Source organism: Phyllostomus hastatus, unplaced genomic scaffold (assembly GCF_019186645.2).
Source record: "Phyllostomus hastatus isolate PE091 unplaced genomic scaffold, TTU_PhHast_1.1 phas_scaffold_114, whole genome shotgun sequence".
Taxonomy (NCBI): Eukaryota; Metazoa; Chordata; class Mammalia; order Chiroptera; family Phyllostomidae; genus Phyllostomus; species Phyllostomus hastatus.
The window spans coordinates 3,305,330-3,322,391 of record NW_025334006.1 but is presented as its reverse complement, the minus strand read 5'-3'; the positions used below and the strand labels follow the sequence as shown (position 1 = coordinate 3,322,391).

Below are 17,062 nucleotides of genomic sequence, written 5' to 3'. Positions count from 1 at the left end.
TAAAAGAGGAAGGATTTTAAAGGTCCTGTGGTTCAGCCCCGAGGTTTTGGAACGAACTCTCCTGCGACAGTCTGTGTGTCCTGTGACGTCACTGCCTTGCCTTCCACGCCCTCCAGGGTCAGCCCCCAGACATCAATCACACGGTGGCAGGAGGTCACAGATTTGCAGGACAGCTTTGCTTTTAAATATTGCAATGTCCTCACAAGTCAGGGTGACAGTGGCCCTGAGGCAGGTGTGGGTGACCCTTGATGTCACAGCAGCAGCCACTTTCACCTGCAAATTGTCTAGGTTCAGAAAATATACAGGATCTGGCAGAAGTAATGCCAGCTTGTGTGTGGTTGGTAGGGTAATAATATAGGTGTGATCATTTACAGTTTCAGTTTGAACATTTCGCCTAAAATGTCATAGGGTGTGCTTGCTTGAGTGTGATATTGTTGTGTTGCAGAATTACATGCCCATGATTCTGTAATAAAAGATTCTGTCATAAAAAAGGGGGCGTTACTTGCTCCGCACCCTGTGTCAGATGGCTGTGCTTCATAGCCATCGGCAACAGGCACTCCCATCCGTCCCCGGGTGCTCGTGCATGCCCCATGAGGGCCTCCTCGCTCACAACGCTCGTCCCCGCCCCTGAATGTGCTCCTGTTCCTCTCCCTGTCTGAAATGCTCTCCTTCCCCAACTCCACTTACGTAAACCTTACCCATCTTCCAAAACTGTGCTCGGTCCCTGTTTCCATGCAGCCGCCTCTGTCTACTCAGCCCACACTGACTTCTCCCTTCTCTTAACTTCTCCCGTGACATTTGCTTTGCTAAACCGGTGCAGGGAGGGAAAGGCGCTCCTCAGTGATGAGTTCACTCCTCCAAGCGTTCCGCCTGCACCTCGTTCAGAAGCCTGCAGGTAGCACCTGCTCGTGTTAATTTGGTCCCCATTTCAGCAGGTCAGCTTTCTTCCAAGATGGCTCATTAGAAGAACTGAGAATATAACGATTTATTTATGAGGGCATTTTTCTCACAAAGATGTTCAATCCTAAGAAAGCTGCAACTAGGACACGCAACCCTGAGGCTCTCTTAGAGATCTCCTTGCCTACCTTCTTACCCAAAGCAGATGTGTGCCCCTCAGCATGCCTCCTAAATGCACCCCCCCACACACACACACACACGCGCGTGCAGTGCCAAAACATCTATCCAAGTGATTTGCAGACTCGCGCTTCGAGCCCCTCTCTCCAGGCAACGTTGCTCCCTTGCTGGGCAGCTCTCGTTGTTCAAGTCCTTTCTCACAGCACAGTCCACGTCACAAAGGTAAGTCTGTGGACCGCCCGCAGCATCATTACTTGAGGTGTTTGGTAAAATCACAGATTTTCAAGTCCAACTCCAGGCAGAGTGAACCAGCATTTGGAGCAAGGGCAGAAACAACCACCTACGCTGTTAGCAGGGTCCCCAGATGACGTCTGTTTCACCGAGTGTTAGAGCCACTCTCAGAGTCCGTGGATTCTACAGCCTGGCGAGTTTAGTGCTACCTGCCTAACAACGAAGGGCAAGATACATGCTCCCTTCCCTTCGTGGCAGCCCTCAGACACGGGGAGAGGTCCACGCTCTCGCCTTCCTCTCATGAATGCTCGCTCACAGCCCAGGATATTTAACGCTTCCTTCTGCAAAGGTCCTTGCCCGGAACCCACGTGCGCACGCCCCTCTGCATCTGCTCCTGCTCTCCAACATCCCTCTCAAAACAGGGTGCCCCGACGGGGCAGACAGAGCTAGACTTTCACTGCTTTGCCACACACTGCCCGTTCTGTGCAGTGTGTCAGTTTACACCCTGGCAGCTAACGATGAGAGGGCCCACTGTGGCCTAAACTAAGCGGCAGTATTACTGTTCTGTAAATCCTAGCTCATTTCATAGGCACGTGACCTTGACTCTTCATCGTTGTTTTAATTTGGGTGCCTTTCTTTATGCTTGTCACATATATATATTGGCCTGTGGTCGTTCTTTTGTGAATTGTCTGCTCCTGTCTTTGTTTTCCCTTTTCATTCCTTATGTCAGTCACTATGGCAAATACGCCCTTCTAATGCATTCTCTCGATACATCTTCCAAACAACACCTCCCTCACTTTATAGGTGAAGGAACGGAGCCTTTAAGAACTCCTAATGAGGAAATAGTCAGGTCTTCAGCTTCCTCACTGATTTATTCCTTCATTTAATCAATACTTTTTAGAGGCAAGCTCTTCATCTTCAAGACACTTTATAATGTGAGTTAATCGAGTCAAGCATTTGGGAGGAAGTTTTGAGAAAGGTCCAACAGAACACTTGGAATTTTCATAACTCTATTGCCTCCTTATATCCACCTAAAATTTCCTTTACTCTCCTTGCTGCTTTTCCCAGCCTAGTGGGAACAGTGATCAAGTTCTACTCAGTGCGTAGCAATGCCAGTTACTGATACAAGATTTAAGGAGGATGGATGTGTAAGTTTATATATATGCCAGAGTGATAATATGTGGCTGGCTCCAAAAGAGCACATGCAATCATCAAAGGCAGGAATCTCAAAATAAGACACAACTCCATAACAAATTATAAGCTATCAGTTGGCAGCATTATCAGTAGATAATATCTCAAAAGTATATAGACAAGTAAGACTGGCTTTCACTTTTTCCATTTTATGTTATCAAGACAAGTGTTTATGCAATTAACTAAGATAAGAATGTTAATTCATTATTTGTACAATTTTAGTCCAAATAGCTGAGCTTCTCTTGGTTTCAGTTAATTTAATCGAAATCCAGGCAATTATATTTTCATTAAAATAGGTATGCATAAAGTTGAAGTGATATTTAAATCAATTGGATATACAACCAGATTAAAAGAAATGCAGACCATTAAGTGCAGATCTGAGTGGGAGAGAAAATTAAAACTAATTTAACCCTACTCTGTTTTTCTACCGAGAAGGAAGACAAGGTCCAGCGGTCAAGAGCTCTGAAGGTCACACACTGAGCGGTAACGCTAAGATTCGAACCCAGGCTCCTGACTTTAAATCGAGAGCCTGTACAGCTGTAGCGGGACCTGTCTGCGACCCTCAATCATTCCCAGCTTTGCTGGGACAAACCCTGGACCTCCAAAGCTCTCTTGGAGTTTCCCCGAATAAAACCTACCAACGAGCCATCGAAACAGCTAATGTAATTTTAAAGGTCGGGGTTCCCAGCTTTGAGATTCCAGGCAGCCTGATAAAAGTCCTTGGGGGCAATATTCTTCTACGAGCTTTGACAGAAACTCAATTTCTTCCTTATTAGTTATTAACAGAAATGTATCCACTGGTCATTCCAAGGCCCCAAATCCTTCTTTCACATAATAAACAAACATAACAAGGAAAAAAATGTATTATTTCAATTATGGTGCCCATTTCCCAAGCAGGAACAGTTCTGTACTCTCTACTATTCCAATTTCTGATGACTCTGTTCTCGGACTGTTAATTTTAAGCTACACAAAAATTTTAAGTTCACTTTCTCAACACTAAAATTTTAGTTCCTCACAACTTACTAACCGTGTTCTCTTCATGGAGTGTAAAGAAAATTAAACGTTGAAACAGACTGGCCTAAATAGAGACACTAAATAAATTTTAAAAATCAAAGGATACTCCAACGCGGTTGACTGTGGATTGTTTATATGGTTCCAAGCATTTGACCCTCCAGAACTTCGCCTGAATTACTTGCTCACCTACTCCCACCACCCGACACGGGTTTCCACCCATCCCCACCTTCACCCACCAGCCACGCCCACCACCACCTGTACGTCCTGCAGAGGAGTCGGCCCTCCCCGAGAGACCCTTCCTCCACACACACCCCAGCCCCCCACACGGACACACCCTACATAAGCAGCAGACACTGCCTCCTGCTCCTTCTCCCTCTCTCCCACCCAACACATAAACGGAAACCAACCCCCGCTGTCCTCGTAAGCTAGCACGTTAATACCCAGGTTTGGCACGCATAGTCAAGCCCTAACACCACTCCCATTGGCCCCTTGGAAGCCACGTTAACTTGATAGACTCTCTCTGCCCATTGCCTCACAAGGCACAAGGTCTTTCAAACCTCTCCTGGAAATTCAGGCTCGGTGACCCCCGCCGTCTTCAGACTCCACGTGAAGGCCCCTCCCCCTCGGAGGGCAGAGCCAGAGGCATGGGGAGCACACTCACTGCAAATCGGACTTGGCAGTTCTCCTCGCCCAGGTAGCACAGGTCCCCCGAGACGTTGGTCTCCAGCCACAGGTGCTCTCCGTTCACGGCGTTCTCCTGGAAGGAAGAGACCCACCCGACTTCAGTTTTCTTTGCAGGCGTGGAGGGGGGGCTCTCAAATTTTGTTTGGGGATGTAAGGAAGTTAGTGAACCCAAGGAGTTTAAACGCTTCTCATTTCACCCCTGAAAATACAGCTGGTGTTGGTCCTACCAAAAGTCCAGAAATGGGAAAAGATGTTTGGGAGAACTTCGAACCAATGACTAAAGTAGCCTCTCGGTCTATGGATGCTTCATCCACGGACGTGGTAACCTTGGAAACACACATTAAACAAGTGAGGACAAAACCCTCCGATCATTCCATGGAAGGCCTTATTTCTCCAGGCCAAACACTGCAGATTCCATGCCAATGGAAACAAACTCTATTCAGAGTTGCCTTTGCTGAGCAAATTAGCTAAGAAGGAGGATAGTAGTATTCAAGTACTTTAAGTACAGCCTGTTGGAAAACACATCTATACCAGTAATGGGTAAATTATACTTCTAAGCCAGAGGTCTCTTGAAACTCAGTTTTAAGTTTAAAGTCACCTTGTACTCAAAGCCTAAGAAATTTCTACTAATTCAAACATTCTGCCAGTTCAGCAGGGCCCTTACCCAATGAGTTCTACATTTTTCAAATTTAAGGTTTTCCCCGCTCCTAAAAATATTCAAATACTCCCCATAGCAAACACAGAACAGCCACAAGTTTGGAATCTAAGTTTTCACATAGTGATGGACAAGGACAATATTTGTAAAAATAACTTAAAAACAGCACGTCTTTGCTAGGTTTCCTAAAAACATGGATCTGCACAACCTAAAATATTCTACTACTGAGAATTTGTCATCCAACTTGAATGTCTAACTATTTATAGAATAACATATTCTTTTTATTCTTTCATTCATCCAATAACCATTCATTCCACCCCACTGACGCCAGGCACTGGGTTAGTGGGGTAACCCGCAGAGTGAAATCTACTGGAGAATGTGGAAACTCAACACACAATTACAGCAGCAAATACTAGGGGAGTCTAAATGCAGCAAAAATCCTGCCAACTCTTTCAGAGACTGACATATAAAAGGTTGCGGTGGGGAAGCGGTCAAAAACCATTGGCAACACCAATGCGGACCGGCCAGAAGTTAAGTCCTGGATGGGGCAGGTAAGGCAGGCACGAGCAGGCAAGCCCAGGATGTCAGCCTCACCGGTGCATCGCGCCCTCACTGGGCTACCAGGTGTCCTCCCGGGCCAGGGGCTGTGTGTCCCCTGCACACTGCATCCCACCTTGCTGACAGACCCACTCAGGTTCCGGCACAGCGGGACTCATGAGCTAGCCCCACTCCTGAGTGCGGATCTGATCAGAAACACCACTCTTCGTAAGGGAAGAGGGACGAGGGAAGGGAAACATGGAAGCTTCCTGCCACAGTGGCTCCAGCACACTGGTCCTCCAGCTCGACTGCCCATGGCAATGACCTAGGGAATTTTTAAGAATTCCTGGGCACTGTTCGCAGGGAGTCTATTTTAACTAATCTGAGGTGAGACCTGGGTATCAGGAGTTTTCAAAGTTCTAGAGGTGGCTCTATGCCTGAGGCCCTGTAATCCAGTAAACCCTACCCTACCTGTTCAAGCTTAGATACTAGATTTTAGAACTTGTCTCTGACTGATCTTTTAGATTTGCTACCTCTCTGCCCTGGGACAGTCACCAGAGAAGAAGGAGAGAGAGGAGGAGAAATTAGAAGGAAAGACATGAAACCACAGATACACGGCAGGAAAGCTCAACGTTAGCAAGATAGATTCTGGGGACAGGAAAAAGAAAACAAACTCACACATGCCTCTAAAGCAGCAATATTCACTACATTAAAGCATGTATACATTTACCTAGTAATCTCACTTTCGGAAATGCACCCTAAGAAAATAGTCCTAAAGGAAGAAAAACCTACATACATTAGCCCTTACATCTTTGTAGCTGAGACTGCTAGCCATTCACGAACATCAGCCTGAAGACACAGCTACCTGTGTCTTCCCAGCTAGTGAAGAGCCTTATTACCCAGGCTCCCTTACAATGCGACCAAGTTCCAGCCAACAGAACACGGGCCGCAGAGGCTCGTACTGTTTGCAGCCTTGGTCCATTAAAACCTCCCACACGCCCTCCTTCATGGTCTCTCCTCATACTGGATGCCTGAAAAGTCAACTTCTGGGGTGGCTTTAGAAGCCTTCTCACGAAAATGTAGAGCAACTGTCTGCCGGGTCACTGAATAACAATGGAGCAGGGCCAACCCCCTGACAGCCTACCTGGGACAGCCTGGCCCGTTACGCAAGTAAGACATACACTTCTGTGTTCAGCCATTACATGGCTGGGTGTTGTATTAATTCCAACCCAGTTTACCCCAATGAATGCAGGCGTCTTCTCTGCGCTCGTGTTTTTTGGTCTGGATTTTCTTTTAGCATCTACATCTACCCCCCAGTGACTTACCCTACACTGAGCAGCATGTCGAATCGCAGAAGCCTGGTTTCTTCTGCTCTGAACCCTGACATGCTGGCATTCTCTCTGATATTTTGCGCTGCTTTATAAATTAAAACGTTCCTGAAGACGGAGCTATGATTAGGCTTCTTTATTGCTCAGAACGCTTAAATGATTCCCTCGAATTCATAAAATGAAATCCAAGTTTAAGTGCCCATACCAGACCTTCTGTGAAGGCTGCCAACCTGTCCGTCCTTGACTTTCCTTGTTCACCTCCCCACACTGAACTCGCTTGTCACCCTTCTCTAACTGGAGCCATACTTCCCCTGTGTGCGCCGTGCCTTTTGTCTATCCCATTCTCCCCACCCAGGACCCTCCTTCTCTCTCTTCGCACATCCATCTTGAAATACCATCTTTAATAGTACACAGTTCAGAGTATCCATCTGTGCCCAACAAAAAAAAAATATGCAGCTCTCCCATTTCTAAACAAAGATAGCATTTGTTCTGCACTTGTGAGTGGTGAGACAGGTCTCTACAGATATACATACCTAAGAATATCTGTCTTATTTTTAGTCTGTTCCTCCGAGTCCAAAAACTCTCCTCCCGCCGTGATTTACTCAAATGATGCAGTATGACTTACCACACTCTCTGTCTCATGTAATCTACCTAAGAACCCACCTATGTATCTAGAGAAATAGATGGGAGGGCATGAATCCTTGCCCTCAAGTTCTACGAAGTCCTAGGAAGAGCTACAGGTAAAAGACAAAAGTTGGGGGAGAGGGGTGTTACAGAGGGGTAACACTCACAGGCAGAGTGCACTGACAGCAGCAGCCAACAGTTTACGCAAAAATCATGATATTTACTTGTAAAAATGTTTGAGAACAATAAGAAAACTGTAAATACATATCCTATGTAAACGTCCCCGCAAATCCAGAAAGGAAAAATGTCTCCCCTACAAATCTTCACGACACGATAGGTAAGACCTGTTCCAGATGGTGTGGCCTGTGCCGTCCCGCAAGGGGCGGCTGGGCACCGGGAACGTGGGCGGCGCTGGAGAAGTGCTATCCGTGTACAAGTCACAGCAGGTGCTGAAGACCGTGAGTGAAAAAAGAATGTGACCCCTCTCACTGATCATTTTTATATGGTTGATAGCATGTCGAACTGGTAACATTTTGGATGTATTTGGTGAAACAAAATGGGCTAAAATCCAATTTACTGATTTTCACTTTTTTCTTTAATGTGGCTCCCAGAACATTTAGAATTACTTTACACCTGATATATATCTGTTGAGCTAATAACTTGCCCACGAGCAGAAGATCAGGCCTAGATATTTCTCGCTGGCCTGTGAAGCTGGAGGGTTCTATGATTACCCCCGGCAGCCAGTGCGATTGCATTTAAACTTCTCACAATTTGGGGCAGCGAAGGACTGGAAAGAGGACGTAAAATCACGCGAGACCTTTCCCACTGTTAACATGGCTGACCAGGCGCAGGGCCTGCCCTGATTTACAGCTGGTGCATGCCCCATGCTCTCAGCGATCTGACCTCGATTAACCCGACATTGTTTCTGAAATGGAGATGGGAGGAGATAAAACATGGGAGCCGTTACTGGTGATGACGCCCAAACCCGAAGGTAAAAATGCCGAGGCCTGAAGCTGGTCAAGAAGGCGCAGGTCTGCCAGGACTTGCCGTTTGAAGTGAAGACTGAAATGAGAACGCACACGCACAGGCGCCCGCACACACACCTGCCTCCTCCTGGCTCTGCATTCAAGGTTTCTAAAGATAAGATGACCTAGTTTCCTAACCCAGTTTAAAGCAATCCCACACGAAGATTCTGTTTCCCTAATCTTGTCCCTGAACCAAACAGCCAGGCGGTGCACGGTGTTAACGGTGTTAACGTTTTGACCTGCCTAGGAGAGATGCCTCCGTCTTAGCGTCATCAACCACAGGAAAGAAAAGGTGGTTTGGATTTCGGATCTGGCTTTGTTAGTGCTGAGGCTCTGTTTTCCTTAGCCCTTGGGACCGGAGCAAGTTTTCCAGTGAGGTAAGAAAAAAATGAAGTCAAGCGTGCTAAGTTTAAACCAACATGCCCTTTAAGAAAAAACCTTGGTGGCTTTTCCACCATGGTTTTGAGAGTTGTTTTAGGCAGCACCACGGGCAAAAACAAATTATGAAAAAACAGTGGGGACAGAATTAGACCCCCCTCCCATCTTCTCTGCTGTCATGTTAAAGACAGGGAAGAAACCTGCAAGGCCAGATGAAGTCTCCGTCACCAGAGAGGCATGTGACCTCTGAGAGACGACACAACGTTACCGACACAATGGATACACTTCTAAATAGGCTAACTCACTCTACGCTGGAAACTTGGACTCCAGCCCGGGAGATGAGAATATATTTTTCCCCCTTGAGCATTACTCCCTTCCTAGCAAATTAGCTTGTTTTCCCCAAAACTGGCTTGGCTTGGCTGGGTGTCGGTGGGAGCAGCTGCCGCAGGCTGCCCCCAGGAAGGTGAGGAGAGGATGCCATCGGCAGGAACGAAAAGACCAAACCACCGTGCGTGTTTTAAGACTTAACGCATTGCACTGTATTAGGAAGGACATTTAACGTGTTACTTGGAATTAAAACAGCATAAATCCACTTATGTTTAAAGCAGGCTCTGGACTCGTGACTACCACCCCTTTCAGGAATGGGAGATTATCCAAGTGCCCACGGACTCCCAGTGGGTGACTCGGCTGAGTGAGCAGAAAAACTGCAATCCATCAGTCCCCTGACGTCAGTCACCAGGCAGCTACGAGGCCTCTGATGCTGTGCTTTCCACCGTGAAAAAGAAAGAACAGGCAGAAAATACCGTCCCTCCCTTCAAGGAGCCTGAGATCTAACTAAGAACCTAGAATAAGAAAATCTACCAGAAACACTCAGTTGGGTCCAAATTTTGTAAGACAGTGCATGGTGGGTAGAGGTATTTGTGGAATCAAAGCAAAAAAAATTGAATACACAGAGTCAGTTTGATTGGAAAGACGAGAGGAGCCTGGCAGAGTGCAAGAGAGGAAATCACTTCCACATGGGGTGGGGCCGACTGCCTGCTGCTGTCGAGAGAAATGCAGGCACCAGACAGAAGACCTGGCTGGCTACTCCCCACACGGCAAGGTGAAGGGTTCGAACCCTGACATGCATGCAGGGAAAGGCCTGTGCGCAGGCGACAAGGGTGATCATTGGCCAAGAGTCACCAAGGAAACGAAACTGAGTGAGGTAGAGGATCCCGTAGGTCACAATAAGCCATCTGAGCAAATCAGAGCAGAAGAGAAACTTTGGACTTGGAGAAACAGACTAAAAATAAGAGAGAGAATACATCACAGAGGAGGAAAATGAGAAAATGAAAATGGAATACTTGGAGAAAACTCTTAAGCTCAGGTACTCAAAGCGTAAGAACTGACTCCTGTAACAGTGCACTGCTCACCAAAACGCACAGGCGCCGGCAGTCGGAGCTCACTGATTCAGTGCTCACCTGGGTCTCGGGCCCCGCCAGCCGGCCGCTCCTCCAACCCCCTTGCAAAAAAGACATTTAGGAAATAACTGTGCCCCTCCTAAAGACTTTAGCACATACACTAAAGTCAGAACAGGGCCCTTTGGGGTTCTACAATAAGCAGAAACTTGGGGAGTAAGATCGTAAGTCTATGTTCACCCTGCTTTGCTGTGCAAGTTCAGAGGTGCCATGAACAGCTCTGTACCTGCTTGCTCACTGGTGTAACAAGGGGAGGAGAGGTGATGTGGGTCGGGGGGGGGGGTCACAGTGCTATAGGCCTTTGAGATGACCCTCATTTCCCAAATCAAATGGTAATGGAGCAAAGAGAATTTCAACCCGAGAGGCAGGGGAGATGGGATGGGGACAAGGGGACACTTGTCAGCCCTGATGCGCCCCAGTCCTGCCAAAAGCATAACTGGGCCCTACTGGGGCCCCTCATCCTCACCAACAGCAAGGAATTGGAGATCCTCTCTATTTTATTTATATTTTAAATTCTTGCCATCCTCCTCTTCATTTGGAGGACTCTTAAGACACTCCAAGTCAAATCAATGTTTAATAAACAGTGGTGAATAAGTAAAGATTGACCACTTTAATACATTCAGTCCCGAAGAGTGGGCTCTGAGGGGGAGACGGACAGTCATGCTCTTTTTTTATAGGGGTGCAGGCAAGGGGGTGGGGGGTGGGAATGGCAGAGACAGGTCAAGCCAGAAAACTAGTCTTACACTTTGCACAGAAAAAAAAATCCTGGTTTACCTGCTTAAACAGATGCACAAACTAAAGTGCCATAAATGAAATGGGTGAAAAGCACACTCATTAGGAAAAGCCAAAACTGTTGCAGCAAGGGCAAGTCTTAGCAAAACAATGCACAGCAGGGCAAAGGCAGTTTCTTCCATTAACGGTGTGGGAACACTGGTCAGAAAAATGCAAAAAAGTGAAACTGGGCCACTCTTACACCGGATGCAAAAAAATAAACTCAAAATGGATTAAAGCCCTAAATGTAAGGCCTGAAACTGTAAAACGGCTAGAAGACGACACAGGCACTAAAGTCTTGGACATAGTTCTTTGTAATATTTTTCGGATATGTCTTCCTGAGTGAGGGCACTGAAAACAAATATAAACAAATGGGGCTGCATCAGACTAAAAAGGTTTTGCACAGGGAAGGAAACCATCCACAAGATGAAAATTCAACCCACTGAATGTGAGAAGAGATTTGCAAATGATATTTGAAATGGTTAATTTCCATTAACCAAACTACATAAGGAACTCATCCAACTCGACATCGGAAAGTCCCCACAGTGATTTTAAGAATCTGTTTTCTTCCTGTCTTCTGAGAAAAATGTTTCGCATGATTGTAGTAGAAAATTGTAGGGTTGGTCACAGTTTGGCTTCTGTTTGCTAACAGCAATATTAGCCCACAATTATTTTTTTTTTCAGGTCACTGCTTAAAACTCTCCCCACAGCATCTCTCTAATACGCCTTCAGCTCAGACAAGACTTTCGGTTTCCCCTCCAATTGTTAAAATTCCCAAAGCGTTCCCTGCCACCATGATAATTCTAGGGGCCCCGTGACGGGGTGCCCACAACCAAAGGGGAGGAGGAAGGAAAGAACCATTGCCCAAGAATCCAGCCTTTGTTCCTAGCAGCTCTTCCTCTACAGTGCACTGCAGCCTCCCACCGCCAGCCCCAAATACCGTTTTGATGAAATGTTAGAGTACATCTCCCCTGCGGGAATCAGAAGATAATACACACTAGCCAAGATCTGGCTCAAACAGGACCCTTCTTGGTAAAAGCATTTCTAAGAACCATTCCCAACAGCACACAGGGACGGAGTGTCCTTCCTCACCCTCCAGGGATGCTCCCTGTGCTCCCCTGGTCTAGGTGTCCCCGCCCTGCGTTTCACCTGTTGGTTTCTCCTCTGCCCACGGCATTCTGAGATTCTCAGAGACAGAAACATCTCCCTCACCTCAGAATTCCGAGAAACCAGCACAGGTTCTAGGACAAGGCAAGTACTCAAATGTGTGATGAATTAATAAATTCTTCAATTATTTCCTTTATAAATAAGTAAGACTGCAGGCTGAGCGGTCCACAAAGAACTTTCACATTTGCTGCCACATTTGACCCTAACAACACTCATGAAGTCCCTGCAGAAGGGGCCACCGCTGTCCCCATCGCCGATGAGGACACAGAGCAGAACACAAGGAGCAGAAACAGGGTTTAATGAATGTTTCTATCTAAATAATTTAAACTCCCATAAAGCCTTGCATCTTGAATAGAGGACTGTTTGAAGCCTCTATTTGAAGCCGTGAATACTAAACTAACTTATTTGGGGCCCTGATATATAATATACATTTTTAATACGTATTTTAATATATATATTTTAATCCTCACCTAAGGATATTTTGATTAATTTGACAGAGAGAGAGAGAAAGAGGGGGGAACATCAGTGTGAGAGAGAAACATCAACAGTATGCATCCTGACCAGGTTTTCAAACCCACAGCCTAGGTAGGTGTGCTCCCTGACAAGGAATCAGACCTGCAACCTTTTGGTGTATGGGGTCAACACTCCAACCAACTGACCCATCGGGCCAGGGCTGGGCCCCTGGCTTACAACACACGCTCACACTCATCATTGGTCCATGCATGTCCTTCTTTGATTTTATTTATCTGTTTGTTCATTTAATTCTTTTTTAATTATGTAATCACTGATGTAACTATATCTCATACTCTGTTATGATTTAAGAGTTTATTAAATAGCTGCCCTGGAATAAAGGGAAACTCCAGGAGAGGAACAGTCTTCCTGAACAGCAATTCAGCATGCGCAGGTGGCAGCTGAACTCTCTCAACACTGCTGTAAAACAAAAATGGTAATAAGTGTGTGCTTGAGAGAGAGAGAAATATTGTAATATAAAAAATTAAATCATAGCATTTGGACTAAAAGATAAATTTAATTTAATTTTAAAACTTCTCTCTTTTCCCCTGCCCTGCCATGCTCTTTCTTACAGGAAAAAAGAAAATGAATTTCCCCTCCGTCAACTACAAAAGCTAAACAAATTCATCACCAAGACCAGACAGGCAGACTCTTTCAGAGCAGCCTCTTCTCTCTTCATGCTCTTCCTCCCATTCATTCAGAAAGGGACAAAACTTTTCAATCCGCAGTTAGAGATATCTTCCACCAAGAACTTGACTCACTGATGACTTTCAATAAATGTATTCTGATTGATTTAAGAATTTCCGGCTGTAATCTTCAACTCCAGTTAATAGTTTTTCTGGAGGTCTTTTGATTAAAATGTTAAAATCAGTAAAGATACCCACTCCCACTGAGACAAAACCTATCCACCTTTGGGTGACAGGAGGAAGCAGAACAGGCAGGAGGACATGAAGTGCCTGGGATGTGAAGTGAGGTCATCCTCTATTAAGAAAAAAGAAAGAAAAGGGAAAGAAAGAAGAGAGGGGAGGAGTGGGGAGGGGAGAGGAGGGGAGGGGACAGGAGGGGAGGGGAGGGAAGAACCAAAAAGGCAAAGACTGCTTGAGCTGAGGAAAGCAAACTTCAGTTCTAGAATGCTGCTAAGGATGAGTTCAACTCCCTGTCGGCTAGGAGGGGCAGGGAAGCATTTGCACAGTGGCACTTTTATCTCACGGCCGCTCACCCAGGCAGTAGTGCTCCAAATGATTCATGAGGATTTTACTTTAGTCTTCAACACAGCTGACTTCATATAAAGGAGGTATGTTCCTGGGAGTCTGCAACTGGCTTAGCTACGTGAAGACTGGTCAGTGGACAACAATGAGAATACTAAGTCCCTACAACCAAGATTTCTCTACCCAGCAAGGCTATCATTCAAAGTGAAAGAAGAAATAAAGAGCTTCCCAGAAAGGAAAAAGCTAAAGGAGTTCACCACCACCAAACGAATATTGCAAGAAATGTTAAAGGGTCTTCTTTGAAAAGGAAACAAAAGATCAAAACTATGAACAATAACATGGCAATAAATACTATTTACCAACAACTGAAACTAAAAACCAAAATAAACAAGCAGAATAGAAACCAACTCACAGATACAGAGAACGTTTTGACAGTTGCCAGATGAGAACTGGCAGAATAGGTGAAAAGGGTGAAGGGATTAAGTACTACAAATTGATTGGTACAGAATAGTCATGGGGCTGTAAAGTACAGCATAGGTAATGTAGTCAATGATATTCTAATAGCTCTGCATGGTGTCAGATGGGTACCATATTTATTGGGATGACCACTTAGAAAGTTACACAATGTCTAATCACTGGGTTAGGCACCTGGCACTAATATAATGTTGCAAAACAATGGTAATTTAAAAATAAAAATTATTTAAAAAGTGAATTCATAAAAAAATAAAAATAGAAATCATTAAGTCTCGCTTGTAGCTATGGGAACCCTGAGAGAGAGACAGACACACATGCAGTCGAATTATGATGAAACAAGAAAGCTGACACCTACACTCCAGTCCAGAGTCGCTCTGGGCTCCTTCGCTGGACCATTTGCCACAGGAAGGCCGAGGGGAGGAGCAGGAGCCAGATGCTGCAGGCCTGCCCGGGAGATTGCTTTCCTGCAGCAAGAAGAAAAAAATACAAAGAAAAACCAACATCAGAAGGTAATACAGAGCTAAAAATTTCCTGTGGGGTAGAAATGATGCGTGAGTTAGTCTCTCGCATGTGCAAACCTTCACAAATGTGTTGGGATAATATCTCTCGAAAGGTGGTGGGGAAGGCAGAAGGTGGCAGATCTCAAAGACAGGGCGGTTGAGGGGGTCACGTTGGCGAAATATTGCTTGAGGACCAGAAATTTAAAATGTGAGCCCCTGTTTAGGGTAGAGGAGAGAATGCGGGTCTGTTTGCAGAAAAAGGCCTAAGGCAAGGGCAGTCACAATACGTGGGCAAGTTTAAAGCTGCCAGATGGTAAAAACTAGAAAAGCAGATGCATGAGGTCTTCTGCTGAAATCCCTCCATGTCCCACCAAAGTGTTTTCCAAGTTGACCCCAGCTCCAAGTTCACTCTGGCTCCTCTCAAGAACATCCTCCCTTCCCCCGAAGAAGACTTCTACAGAGAGCTCGAGGTTCTAAGTGGGAGAAGACTGGTTTTTATCTGCCAAGAAATAGCAAACACTGAAAGGCTGCTATCTTACCAAGGTCCATGGCAAGAAAAATCTAGAACATGCTGTTTGGATTTTGGGTTTGTTGAGTGGAACATAACAGGATGCAGGTGAGAAAGGTGGGAAAGGTCAAGAAAGTCAGCCCTGACCTTGGTCTGCAAAGACGACAAATAAGAGGAGCCCCTTTAGCAAGCAAATATGATTATTGCTAAGAGAAGAGAAGGGAAGGGAGATAACAAAATGGGGAGAATGAGAACAGCAAGGTGAAGAAAGCAGGACTCCCCCAGGGAGACCCTGTAGTGCCATGAGGAATAATACAAGTCAGTTTCTGAACAACCCCATCAAAAATGTCAGACAAGGGTCTTGCGCTTAAACAGGAGGGCTGCTCTGTGATTAACTAAGTGGCTCCTGGAAGAGCCAGGAGCTTTCCCTCTGCAGAAGTGCCCACGCGTGCTCCGAGAATTTCCTGAGCTAGAATCAGCTGAGTCCTGACTGGTCTGAGGGTGAGGGGCGGGTACCTGCATTTGCATGCGCAGATTCCTTCTGTAAGCTAACGTTTTCGAATGTCTCTCTGGGACCGTGGAAGGATTTTTATCTACAGTGGAGCTGGAGGATATGAAATGCAGACTCTCGCACATGTGCCCTCAGGAAAACAAAGCTTAAGAACCGAGAGACTGATTTCCCGTAAATGCCTGATGTACAGAAGATAGAAACTTATCCCTGGACCAGTGAACACCTGCCAAGAATCTCTCCCCATCCTCTAGCCAGTGAACTTGCTGCTTGGACATGGGCTGGACTCCAGATTCCCTGTACTCTTCGCCCGTAAAAACAGCTCACCCCCCCGCATTGACAAACTCACCTGTAACTTGCTCAAGCTTGTGTGTCCCTAACGGCAATCCTCCTGCTATTTCTGGTTAATTCAACGTTGCATCAGCTGACCTCTTAGTTTAGGTTGACAAGGCAGGGGCTAGGGGAGCACTAACTACCCAGGCCTGTCAAGGGGGAGCCCTGAAGGAAAACACCAGCAAGTTCATTCTGCACGTTACCCCCCATTAGCTCTCTGAAGCCTGTCTCACAGGACGTGAGCATCGCTGTGACATTTGCCATCTGACACTGGACCCCCAGCCACACCACGTCCCCGGGGAGGCCCAGGTCCTCAGACTCCTTCACCCATCTCACCACACAGAGAATCGAGGCTACACACAGTGCAATGGGTAAAGAAACACAGTGACGCCAGACAGGTGGTGAATCCCATCCACTGAGCCATTGAAGGAAAAGGAACTTGCCCAGGTAAGGGGAGGAGCAAGGCCAGAATCTGAAGTCTTTGTTGGGCTCTGGAAGGCAGATGAGCTCTCTGCACTGTCCACTGAGCCCTGCAGACTTCACCCAGAGTGGAATCTGTAAAGTTGGGGGAGAGGAACAGCAGCCCCACCGCCCGAAGAAAGGCTAAGAACCCAGAAAAGAACCCAGGGCTGTGCAGTCGCTAAGCAATGACCGATTATGTCTGAGGGCTCAGCAAGTGGCCAGCCCTGTGTATGTGTGTGTGTGTGTACGTATACATATGTACGTACATACATATATGTACACACACACACACACACACACACTCTCTCTTACGTTCCTACACAGCAAGTCCCAGAAATAGAGGCTCGGTCTTCAGCAGTCAGAAGTGACCACATCACACTTGTCCGCAGCCTACTTTCAGACTCTCCCACCAGGCAGCGGGCA

General features: G+C 46.2%; 1 protein-coding gene across 2 annotated transcripts in view; it reads right to left on the bottom strand.

The window, feature by feature from the left end:
* DGKI (diacylglycerol kinase iota) overlaps window positions 1-17,062 on the bottom strand; it is a 403,697-nt gene that overhangs the window by 248,746 nt on the left and 137,889 nt on the right. The window contains exons 2-3 of one of the 2 annotated variants that reach the window (XM_045855646.1): window positions 14,684-14,792; window positions 4,172-4,267 (exon numbers count right to left, since the gene is read on the bottom strand). In XM_045855646.1, coding sequence (XP_045711602.1) covers window positions 4,172-4,267; window positions 14,684-14,792 — 205 coding nt within the window. The remainder of the gene's footprint in view (window positions 1-4,171; window positions 4,268-14,683; window positions 14,793-17,062) is intronic. The other variant, XM_045855648.1, reaches the window with a different exon arrangement.